General features: G+C 58.3%; 1 protein-coding gene across 7 annotated transcripts in view; it reads left to right on the forward strand.

The window, feature by feature from the left end:
• The window catches only part of GRM4 (glutamate metabotropic receptor 4), a 51,593-nt gene that overhangs the window by 6,058 nt on the left and 33,397 nt on the right, over positions 1 to 12,138 (forward strand). For all 7 annotated transcript variants that reach the window (XM_074893766.1, XM_074893767.1, XM_074893768.1 and 4 more), the window contains exon 2: positions 2,679 to 3,461. In XM_074893766.1, the coding sequence (XP_074749867.1) occupies positions 2,943 to 3,461 (519 nt within the window). In that variant the 5' untranslated portion in view covers positions 2,679 to 2,942. The remainder of the gene's footprint in view (positions 1 to 2,678; positions 3,462 to 12,138) is intronic.

The following is a 12,138-nucleotide window of genomic DNA, read 5'->3' on the forward strand; positions in this document are numbered from 1 at the left end:
GGGGCTGCGTGGGGGGGCTGCGGTGTTTGAACATCTCTGGGTCTCCCCATCCTCTGCCTCCTCGCCACGGGCAGAGCCTGACCCGCTTCCAGGCTGTAGCAGGAGCTTTCCCCTGCTCCGCTCCCGCTGCCGACGTGTCGGATGATTCTTGCAAAGGAGACGGGACCGTGCGGAGGGTTGATCCCTGTCCTTGATCCCCATCCGAGCGGGGCTGCGCTAGCGGGGGCTCTCCTGGCAGCGGGCGGGCGGGTGTCGTGCCGCAGCACTCCCAAGCTCCTGCCTTTTGAAGCAAAGAGCTTGGCACTGGATAATTCCAGTTGCTTAAAAGCCCTGGCTGTCAGAAACGCTTTGGAGATGGGCCTTCAACTGGCTCCGACGGGCAGGGATGTGCATAATTTATGGAGGTGAGTTGAGGCAGGGGCCATCCCGGTTGGGGCAGCTGCGGAGCTGGGAACCTCCTCCATGGTGTAAAGGGGATTGGCACGGCCGGCTCGGGTGGGCTGCACCCCTCGGGGCCAGCTGAGGATCTGGCCCAGCAGGCGTGGGCTCGAATGCTGGGATCTGCACTTGAGCTGAGATTAATTTAAGCTGTTTCTTTGGTCTCGCTGTTGCAGCCCATCCTGCTTGGGGAATGCATTTGCCTGCTCGGCTCTCCTCTGCTTTTTTTTGGTGCCTTGCATTAATCATGTGCTGCTCTCGCAGCATCCATCAGCGGCTGCTTGGAGACAGCAGGGATGGGCTGCAAGGCAGAGCCTTTGCTCAGAGGGGAAACTGAGGCAGAAGGCTGTGCTGCTTGGGCAGGGGCAGCTCCGGGGTGTGGGGAGGGGGGCAAAGGGCTGTTCTGCAGCGATCTCAGGGCCAGGACTGTGGCAGCACCCTGTGCCCACTTGAGGGGCTCTGTGGTGAAAGCAAGAGACAAGGTGGGGGCACAGGGGCGTGCAGGAGGATGGAGAGAGGTAAAAGCCCCTGGGGTCCCCCCCAGCTGTGAGCAGGAGGCTCCTGTGAGGGTGTGGGGCCGGGACAGAAGGGCTGGGATGGGCTGAGCCCTCTCTGCCAGCTCCAGCGCTGGCTCGGGAGGAGCCGGCACTTCTGAGATACGGTGCAGGCAGCGGTGTGCTGGGGCAGCGGGGTGAGATGGTGGTTAACAAGAGCAGGTGGGTTTTTTCCACCTGGGGAAAGGACCAGATCTCACCCCGTGCTGTCTGATGGTTAACCAGGATGCTGCGCTGCAGGACAGGGCTGCTCTTCGATTGCTGCTTCTCTGGGCAGAGCAGCTGGTGATGCCAAAATGCTCCCCACGGGCCGTGCCTGGTGCCGGGGATACCGATGCCCCGTGGCTCTCCTGGAGACGTTGGGATGTGGGTTGGGATGCAGCGTGTGTCCGTGGGCACCGCCCAGGCACCGCTCCCAGTGCCTTCACCACCAGTTTTGCCCTCAGTTTCCCAAGGGATCATTCGCTCCTTCCTTCCGCCCCCCTGGGTACCCAGCTTGGGGTCCGATGGCTTTTGCAGCCTGCTGCTCTTGGCGCACAGCTGGCCATCCATCCTTGCCACTTTGAATTTGAGTGGACCTTCGGGTTGCTTGCCTGGGGCAGCCAGAACACCAGACTCCCCCCACAACTCGGATGAGCCCTCGGTGCTGTCGATATTTGCTGCTGGAAGCTGTCGATAACGGATGCTTGCAAGGAAGCAGCTGCTGGTTCGGAAATTGGTGGCCTGAAGGAAGAGCAGCAGGAGCAGCAATGCTTCGGGTAGTGATTCAGATCTGTAACGCCGGGTTTTGGCAGTGTCTGGCCGTGTTGGCTCTCGCTTAAGACACAGATCAGCTCCCAGCCTGCTTGGTTTGCAGCGTGGTGCTCACGACGTGGGGGCTCGTGGCAGGTGATTGAAAAGCCTGTTGGAAAACAGCCCCTGGCTCCTTTGGCACCTCCCTTGTTTGAGCTGGGTGGTGCAGGGGGTGGGGGGCGACTTGTGTCTCTGATCCTCGCCAAGGGCATGTGCCTGGCAGATGTGGGATGAGGCTTTGGAGGATATTCAGCCTCAGCCTACTTTGCTGGGGACAGGAGCTTGTGTCTGGCTGGGCCATTGATGGGGACAAGGAAAGGTCTGGTGGGTGCAGCAGGAGAGGAGGGGACTCACCACTTGATAGAGGGGCTGTTTAAAGAGCAGGTTTCTCCCCAGATCAGCTCAGGGTCTAAATCAAGCTCAGCTTTAAGGTGGCTGCCTGGCTCCCGTGCCCAGCCATGCCCTGGGGCAGGGGGGATGCTCTAGGGCAGGCAGGGACCAGGGCTGTGGGTGCATGTGGGGTTTTCCCCCTCTGAGCACTGTCTTGGGGCCTGTCCCACCCTGGCAGCTCCCTGAAGAGGGGATGGGATGGAACGGGGTCCCAGGGCCTCCCTCCAGCCCCGAGCTGGTCACCAACCTGGTCCTGCTCCTTGGGGCAGAGCGAGCCGGGGGCCCCTGCACCAGCCCCTCTGCCCGGGTGCAGTTTGGGCTGAGCCAAAGCTGTCGGTGTGAATCAAAAATCAAGTGAATCCCAAATCTATTTTTTTGCAATAACCCCCAGTGCTAACTTCTGCTGGGCTCCCCAGTGAAAGCTTGGAATAGCTGATGTCTTCTTCACACCCCTGCTTAATTTTCTCTCTCTCTCTCCCCCTCCCTCCTGTCTCCCCCCCCAAGGGCTCTGGAGGAAGGACCCGAAGCTTTGTCTGGGCTCGCGTCTCTGTCGCCGCCTCTTCTCCCCGGCGTAGCCATGCAGACCCTGGCACCCCCCTGCAGCCCGGCCCCCCGCTGCTCCCCGGGGCCCGGCATCACCGGCGGGAGCCACTGACGGTGCCACGAGCGGGAGCCCGCCGGGAGCCATGCCGCCCGCCCGCGCCAGCCTCGCTCCCTGACCGCCGCCGGGTTTTGGGCTGCGAGCTCTGCCCCAGCACGGCTTTGGCGATGAGCGGGGGTTATTTTTGCATGGAGCGTCTCTCCTTCTGCCTCCTCCTGAGTGTCTGGAGCTGGGGGTGGGCGCCCGGGGGTGCCGCCAAGCCCAAGGGCCAGGGCTACCCGCACATGAACTCCATCCGCATCGACGGGGACATCACGCTCGGGGGGCTCTTCCCCGTGCACAGCCGGGGCGCGGAGGGCAAAGCCTGCGGGGAGCTGAAGAAGGAGAAGGGCATCCATCGCCTGGAGGCCATGCTCTTCGCCCTGGACCGCATCAACAACGACCCCGACCTGCTCCCCAACATCACCCTGGGCGCCCGCATCCTGGACACATGCTCGCGGGACACTCACGCCCTGGAGCAGTCGCTGACCTTCGTGCAAGCCCTCATCGAAAAGGACAGCACCGAGGTGCGCTGCGTCAACGGCGGCCCCCCCATCATCACCAAACCGGAGCGGGTGGTCGGCGTCATCGGCGCCTCGGGCAGCTCCGTCTCCATCATGGTGGCCAACATCCTGCGGCTCTTCAAGGTAGGGTAAAAATAACCACTCGGTGAAGCCAGCGTGGGTGTTTTTACACTGTTTCTCCACGTGTGCCTTTTCCTCCATGGCTGGGGGTAGGCAGGAGCCAGTGCCTTTAAAACTTGCCTCCCCCAGGTCCCCAGGGATCCCTGCCTCCATCCCCCTCCACTGACGATACTTTTAGGAGGATTTTTGTCTCTTTTCCCCCGGCTTCGTGGCAAGGGAAGGGATGCTGATGCCCCTGGCGTCAGCGGGGCTGCGGGAGGGAGGTTGCCTTTCAGGGGATGGGTGGGGAGGTGGGCTGAGGATGGGTGTGGGGTGGGATAACTTTGGCTGAAAGCGACTGTGGGGAGCTCAGCACCCGTCTCTGGGGTCAGACAGGGTTGCTCAGGGCTTGGTTGTGGTGGATGTTGAAAACCTCCGAGGCTGGAGAGGGTCCAGCCTCCCTGGGAGCTCCCTGAGGGTTTCTGGGGTGCAGCCCTCACCCCCCTCCCCAGCTGTTACTTGAGGGAGCTTGACTGGTCTGTGGGAGCAGTGTCACCCAGGGGTCAGCCTGGAGGTCCCCGGCTGTCCTGCTCAGCACCCTGGGTGTAAGACACCCTTTGTCATCATATAAGATGTGCCAAGCACCTCCCTGACTCTGTCTGTCACTGCTGGACTAACGCTCTCAACTTGCCTGCAGGCAGCTGGTAGTTGGGAGCATTTCAGTATAGACCACCCTGACGCTGGTTATGGGGGCTGGCTCAATAAGGGGGTGTGGGTTACACCCCCGAAATGTAAGGTCACACTGTAGCCAAATGCCTGCAGGGTTGCTGTGTTCACTGACGGGATGGAGGCAGCTACTGCCGATGGGGTGCGAGGACGGCTGTGACCGCTCTCCTCCAGCCCAGGGGACATCAGCCAGCCTGGGGACACTTGTCCTGTGCCACTGGCACCGGGTGTGCAGGGGGGGAACAGAGTGCTCAGGGCTGTGGTGGGACGAGGACTGGCACTCCCTCCTGCTCTCCATGCCAGCCGCAGGAAAGCTGAGGAGTTTATAATTACTTTCCCCCTCGCTGTGCATTTATTTATCCACAACAATGTCCCTGGGCTAGAGAGAGTGTTTGAACAAGAGCCCCCTCCGCAGCAAATGGCAGGGAGAAATGTAAATACTCCGCACACCCAGCGGTGGTGGGAGCCCTGTGCTACCCCTGGAGTGGGGTCTCAGCTCTGCCTCCCCTCCCAGCACACCAAAACCCCTCGGTTCTGGAGGGCTGATGCCGTTTTCCTTTTTCTCTTTCTCCCCCTCCTCTTCCTCCACCGGCCTGGTGTGCTGAGAGCGCCAGGTGCCCTCCTGGGAGGGCTGGAAGCTGTTAGTGAAGACAGAAAAAACAGATCGCTGATGGAGTTTGATTTTTCTGGGTCCCTCTTTTTAAAACGTGTTAATGTTCCAGGCGATGAGTGAGAGAGCTATTCAATAATTAAAATAATATAAATTAGAGGGAGCGGGAGGAACTTAAAAGCTATTTGCTGAGACAAAAAAGATTGAATGCTTGCCTCGGAGAGGAGGAGGGAGGCAGGCAGGCAGCAGGAAAGGAGGCAGGGGAGTGACAGTCGGAGGAGTGGGGGGTACCTACCTCATTTCTAGGTTTTTTTTTTTTTTTTTTTTTTACCCCTTCTCATCCAATTTTGATCCTTGGGCAAAGCATCTGTGACCTGTGCATGGGTGCTCAGATGTGCCCATGCCCCAGCCTTGCACCTGGGCACTGGTGCTGCTGGTGGCCCAGTAAGGGCATGTCTGAAGCCCTGGGTGTTCCCAGCAGCTTTAAAATCCAGAGTTGATCTCAGCCCAACGAGACAGGGAGGAGGTGGGTAAAGGATGGAGACCTCAAAACCTCCGGGAGGGGAGGATGCAGAGCTCAACCCTTCCTAGACAGCAGTGAGTCCGTGTGTGTGGGTGCACCCAGCACTCCCTGATGGTCCCCAGCACAGGGACATCATTCCCATGGGATGTGGGGTCTCACCCTGCCTCGCTGGGCACAGTCCTGCTCCGGCAGTGGCGGGGGGCTCGGGGGGGGGGCTCCGGGGGCTCTTCACCCCTGCGGTGACCTGAGAACTGCTCCCGCTCTTTGTTATTCAAATAGTGGGTTTATGGCAGGGACATGCTTAAAATGAAAATAAGGCAACTTCCATTTCATGCTGCCGCTGACCTTTAAGCGCGGGTGACTCCACTCCGAGGTTCAGCAAAGCATTCGCCTTCCCGGGCGCCGCTGCGCAGGCGGTTGCCTTTGCCCATTCCCTCGGGAATGATGCTTGCCGGAGCTCTGGCTCCTGCCACAGCATCGTGGCATGAGGTGAGTGCTGCTGACGTCCCCCTCGGTGTTCCCTCAGCGAGGGGGTGCTGGGGCAAAGTGCTGGGAGCCGGAACAGGGGACCCCACTCCCGATGCTGGGGGAGCACCGGGGCTGCCTGCCCTGGGTGGGACTCGGTGCCCCCTCCCCGTGGGCAGCTGGAGGTGGGGGGAAGTGCGGGGGCATTTCAAGTGCCCTCTAAGTACTTTGATTTTTAAATTGCTGAAGTGGTTCTCCAGGAGGGTTGTAGCACGTCCAGCGAGCTGGACAGGCACAAAATCAATTCAAAGTCCAACAAGGCGAGGAGCAAACAGCTTCCATAGCTCCCCCTGCGCCCATCGGCGCACGGGCAGGAGCCGTCCCCTCCCTGTGCCCACCCGCGTTTCAGTGACGGCTCCTTGCCCCCTCCAGCCGCGGTGGGTGGGTCCCAGCAGAGCCCTTCGCTGGGAGGGGGTCCCAGTAGCCCGCCCTGTTTATCCCTGGGAGCTTGGAGCAGTCCCCTTCTCTACCTCTGACCATACGCCTGGTGGAGGTGGCTGTTCCTGCCCTGGGATGATGCTGTCCCCCTCCACGGTCCCTCGCCCCATCCCACGCTTCCCTCCTGAGCATTCCGGCCCGCCCCAGCTCTGCTCCCCTCCTGCACCCCCACCAGCCTTCCCCCACCGGCGGCGAGCCTTGCCCCTCCCTGCCAGGGGTTTTGTCGCTCATAAATAAATAACGTGTCCTTCGTTAGATGCCACTGCCTAATTAAAGCTGTACATCAGTGGAACAACTTGCAGATGCGGCATCCTCTGTCCAAGCTGGTTTCGTCACTGCTTGTAGCTCTGCTTGCAGAAAAACCTTCCCCCAAATCCCCAGTCTCGGCTTCTTGCGATAGCATCTCTCTGGCGTCACTGCGAGAGCTTTCTGGCACGCTCCAGCTCCTTCCCACCCCTTTCTCCTAGCTTTCCAGCCCCAGCTCTACCCACTTTCTCCTGAACCATCACAGCGATGATGGTGTAAAAGGAACCAGGTCCGTCACCTGCAAATGTGATCCCCCAAAAAGCTGCGTCAGGGTTTAGCGGTGCATTTTTTAACCCCATCCAAAAAGAGCTGGGACATGAAGCCCGATTAGCGCAGGGGTGTTGTATGTCATGAATAATTCACGTAACGGAGGATGATGCCCATGAAGTGTGTAGCAGGAGCTGGGGGTGCTCTGCACCTGCAGACACACGAGGTTTTGCTGCCTGGGGCCAGGTTGCTGCAGCCGGGGTGGGGGTGCAGAGCTGGATCAGGCCCCTGGTGCTGAGCCCCTCAGGCTTGTGTCTGCTCCCCGCTACTGGGGATGCTCCGAGGCTTTGGGGACGGTGGGACAGGAGGGCTGCTGCATTCAGCACCACGCTTCCCCACTTAGTGGGTAAATAACCTTCATGAAGCCGGGAAGGTGGAAATCGGCCGGGGGATGCTCTGATTAATCACGCGCTTCTGCCACTTCATTTTCTTGTTCTTCACTGGGTTTATTAAAACAAATTGCAGCTGCCTGGCTCCCCTGGGCTGCCCCGGCCCCGCAGCCCCCGGCCGTGGTGGCTCCAGCCTCGGTCCCTGGCTCGGCACTGCTCGGTGAGGAGGAGTGGGAGGCCGAAGGCAGGGGGGATGGCAGGTCCAGCGAGCAGCACACCGAAGGGCGGCATCCGCAGCTCTGCAGCCTGTGCTTTGCTCTCGGCTGGGATGGGAGCTGATTGTTTGGAAAAAGGAATCCAACCACCCTCTGGCAGTGCAAGGGTTTTCTGCTGGAGCTGCCTCCCTGGTGCAGGAAGCCACGGACAATTAAGAAAATTAAGAAAAAGTTTTCTTTCTCATCGCTGGTTTTACATCGGCTTTTGGCACCCCCAGATGAGCTGTTTTGGTGTAAGCCCATTCCAGGGCTGGCCGGGAGATCCTCCCACAGCTGCTGCACTCCCCGGTGCTTTATTTCTTGACAAGAGCCAGATTTATTGAAGGGGACTGAGCAGCCCGTGCCCCGCCGGCCTCAGCCCCAGCGTCGGAGCTGCCTGATTTACACGCTCGGTTTAACAAGTCATGGCAAAGGAGCGGGCAGGTCAGGAATCTGTTGCTCCCTGCCCCAGGCTGTGTCCCCTCGAGCGTGGCTGCCGTGTATCACCCCGGAGCGGCTGCCTTTTGGTGGCACCGGAGCTGGGAAACAGAGGAATTTGTTCTCAGCTCCATGCTGTGTCAGTGCATCGCGACACCCAAGCGATTTGCCTGCCCTGCGAGGTAGGAGCTGTTCCCCCCATTTTCAGCCGGGGGAAACTGAGGCACAGAGACCTGGTAAGCAGCCCAGGGTCTGTGGGTGTGGGATCTTTATTGCTCTCCGAGGAGATGCCGAGGGCTGGATCCTGTCTTGGCACTGGGCCTGATCCTGCAACCCCAGGGAAGGGACAGCGGGACGGAGGCTGCAGCTCGCTCTGTTCCCGTGACAAGGTCTGACCATCCCCGCTCAGCCCCCCTCACTCCTCCAGCCCCTGCGGTGCCTGACGCTCTCCCTAATTAAAAGCTGCCGTCCAAATGGCTCAATGATGGAAATTCTAATTAAATCAATTCCATCTTGTCAGTGAACCAGAGGTTTGCATAAGATATGCATGAAATTGATAATTATGGTTAGGGAATTAGCTGCTCCTAACCCCGTTTCTGACATGGGGGGGCTGCTGGAGGAGCAGCGGGGCTGGGGCAGGAGCCCCTTCTCGTGGGGATGCTCCCGACCGGTGTGTGTGGCTCTGGCTGTGCAATGGACTGTTTGTTTTTCGGCTCCTTTTCTCCTGGCACCTCAGGCTGATGTTCAAATTGATGGTTTAAGCCTCAGTTGGGGCCGCACGGAAATCACTGCCTTTGCCTAATTCTCCCCAATCTGGAGGAATTCTGTCTGCTGCTTGTAGAGAAAACGCCGCACCAGCTCATAAGCCAGCGTTAATGAAATGGGTATGAAATCCAGGTGCTTTTGCAGTGCATTTGAGGTTGATCAAATCTGATCCATTGATCCAGGGAGCTGGGGGGACCAGGATGACACCCCCAGTCCCAGATCCCACCTGCTCTGTCCCTGAGGGACATTTTTCCAGGTTATGGGTGCTTCTGGATGGCTCTGGTTTTTGGTTCGAAAAAAGGGAGGAAGGAGATTTTGCCCCCTGCCCTGGGGTTACTCCCCACTCTCGATGGGACAAGGGAGCCTTGGGGTGCAGGAGAGCTGGTCCCACTGATTTCCGCACCACCACCGTGGTGTTTATCCCGGGTTGGAAATGAGCCAGGCAAGGTATCACCAGTACCCAAATATGTAGCTGAGATACGTTTCCAGCTCCCCCTCCCCACCGCATCCTTCTGCTTTTCTAAGAACCTTGAATTCCCTGCCTGCATTTTGCTTTTATGGACCTAAAAGGACTTTTGTCTTTTATCTGAGAAAATAGCTGGTGCCAGGAGTTGGGCTATTGTAGACCAGGAGATCAAAAAGGCAGAGAGGTAAAAAGGCAGAAGAAGTCTATGAAACGGTCATGTGGGAACTGGTGTTTTATTTTCACTTCCATCCAAGGCAGAGGAGCGAGAGAGAAGAGCTCTTTTCCATTTGTTTATTAAAATACAACTTCCAGTTTGTAGCCTGTAGCTCAACAGGTATTTTCTAGGCTTCATTTCCCAGCAGGGGTTTGGGCAGGATGGGCATCCCAGGGGTTAAACCCAGACGTGCCCCGGCCGTCTGAGCTTGGTCGGGGAATAGCTGGGAATTCTCCATCACCAGTGGCCTGCTGAAGAGGCAGGGATCTGGTTAAAGTAAAACACCATGCGAAGAAAAAACCACTGGGAAAGGATCCTCGGGAAAGGCAGGGCTGTGTTCCTGCCCCCAGATCTCCTCTGACGTGGGCACCGCTGCTTTCCGTGCCCACTTGCCCTCGTTGTGTGGGCACGCGGCGTGCATCGCCTTCATCCCGAGCCCGTGTCTGTCCTTTGGCCAGCACTGCTGCGGGCAAGGCAGGGAGGAGGCAAGGAGAGCAGGCATGGAGCAGCCCCCCTCCGTGTCCCCCCCCCCAGGATGAATGATTGCCAGACGAGCGCCTCGCCTGCTGAGCGGAATTTTAATCGAGTCTCATGCCCTGGCTCCCAGTCACAGATACCCAACGAGCAGATCACAGCCCTTCGGAAAGGAGCACAAAGATTGTCACAGGGAGTAATCCTATTTGTGCCTTGATAAAGATTCCTTCCTTTCCCTCTCCCACTCCTTCTCCATCTCTCCCTTTTTTCATCTTATATTTTGCAGGTAGGTAGAAGGGTGGCTGTTCCTTTCCAGCGGCCTTTTAGCATTCAGGTGGAGTCGTGGGTTATAACACCGGTATTGCATTTAATAGAGAGAGAGAGAGAAAGAGGGGAGTGGAAGAGGGGAAAATAACAGAGAAACAAAGGAAAAACTGTGAGATGCAGCCTGGGAGCAGGAGCGGCGGAGGACGGAGTGGGCTGTGGGGGTTGGGAGACCCAGGAGGGTCCATGGGGTGGCTCCAGCACAAGTCTCCCCATCCTTAGGATGCTGCTACCCAGCCAGGCTCCCAGCAAAGTGGTTTGATCTTATAACATGAACTAGGATCCCCACAGACCCCAAACTTTCCCTGTCCCCCCTCCCCATCAAGCCCACCCAAGTGTCTCTGCTGCTGGGAATTGGCTAATTGCTTAATGGGGAGTGGTGATGGGAGAGGCCTGAGCTGAACTGGCCATCCGGCACGACGTAGGTGCCTGCTGAGCCCAAAGGACTACCAGGATCTGTTGCAGTTCCCCGAGGCTCTGGCAGCGTTTGTGCTCCTACACACTGTGATTACTGAATTATTCCTAAACTGGATTAGAGGGAGCAGGAGAGGGGGAAGGACCTTCAAGAGCTGGGGGTTGCTGGTTTGCACCTGCTTGCCACCAGGGCATGGGGTGGTTTGGGATCGTTGCTGCCCTGGGCTGTTCCTCCTCCTTGTGCTCTGTCCTGGCAGTAAAGTAGCATCTGGGGGAAATGAGAGGGCAGTGGGTGGCCAGACCCTTCCCCAGGCTGTGCTGGCTCCAGGTAGGACTGTCGCCATTTCTGTAGCCCTGTGGCCATGGTGAGGCTGAGCTCCAGCCCCTGTGATTATATAAATTTAAAATCTTACCCAGGCTTTGGGCAGGGCTCTGCCAGCCCTCGCCATGTGCCAGGGAGGTGTTGGGCTGTGCCTGGGAGAGGTTTGTGGCACCTGCCTGGGTGTGGGACGAGGGGATGATGAATGGGGCTGTCTGGGTGTTCGGTACATCTTTGGTAGGGAGTTTCATGCTAGTGGGGAGAGCCTGGGCTTGATAATTCAATAAGCCTTTTCCATCTTTAAGATAAATTAATATCTGTGGTGTGTTTTGGAGATGTAAAGTGCTGTGCAAGTGTTAAGCATCGCTTGATCCTTCGGTGCTAAATCATTCTAATGTACTGTGTGAGGTGCAGCAGCTCTGGTTAATTTAAAGGGCTTATTTATGGCTTGGGTGGACAGGACCTGGCGGGGTGGGGTTGGATCTGTCCTTCCTGGGGCAGGAAACCAAAGGGAGACCTTAGCAGTGCTGTCCAGGGCAGAAGTAAGGTTTTTCTCTTTGGTGTCTCCCGTGCCGGGCACATCCGATGCTTGGGAAACCCTTCTGGGGTCCTGCTGGGTGTCCCTGAGCCTCATGTGGTCCCCAAACCCCGATGTCTCCAAGGGCTGAGCCAGCCTGCGTGGCCAAGGCTTGGTTCCTTCTTTCCCTGGGTGGTGCTGGTCCCCTTCACCCAGGCAGCACCCAGAGACACCCACAGCTCTTGTGCTGGCTGGCACCCAGGGAGCACAGAGGGGAGATCAAAGCAGACAGGTAGGCAGGCATGTTACATGCAGAAATGAAAGCTTGGGGTGCTCTGAACCTCTCCCTGCAAAGCCCAGGGCTGCCCAGATCCTTGGTGGACCTCAGAGGGACTTACTGGTGGTGCTCTGCCCTGGGACTGGTTTCTGTTCTTCCTCAGGAGATCCTGGAGTCCTCCTGACCTGCTGGGTTCTGCCCAGCCAGGCACTTCGGTGGTGCTTCCGTGCAGTGTAAAGCAGCAGCCTTGTACTTTCTGCTTGTTTTTATTTCCCCCTTCCCAGACACTGGTGTGTGTGGGTTCAGACCAGACTGGAGGGCGCAGAGATGTGTGTCTTGGCATGGGTCGGGGTGGTTTTGTGTCTCCTGTGCTCAGTTATGGATGGAAGTCACAGATCAAAGCCTTTGGGTTCCCACCAAGACCCAGTAGAGCTGGTCACCCTCCACTTCGTGGTCTTCCTCCATAAGGTGCTGGTCCCGGGTGCTGTGACGCATCCCATGTCTGTCTGGTGGCA

This window comes from Strix uralensis, chromosome 24, assembly GCF_047716275.1.
Source record: "Strix uralensis isolate ZFMK-TIS-50842 chromosome 24, bStrUra1, whole genome shotgun sequence".
NCBI lineage: Eukaryota > Metazoa > Chordata > Aves > Strigiformes > Strigidae > Strix > Strix uralensis.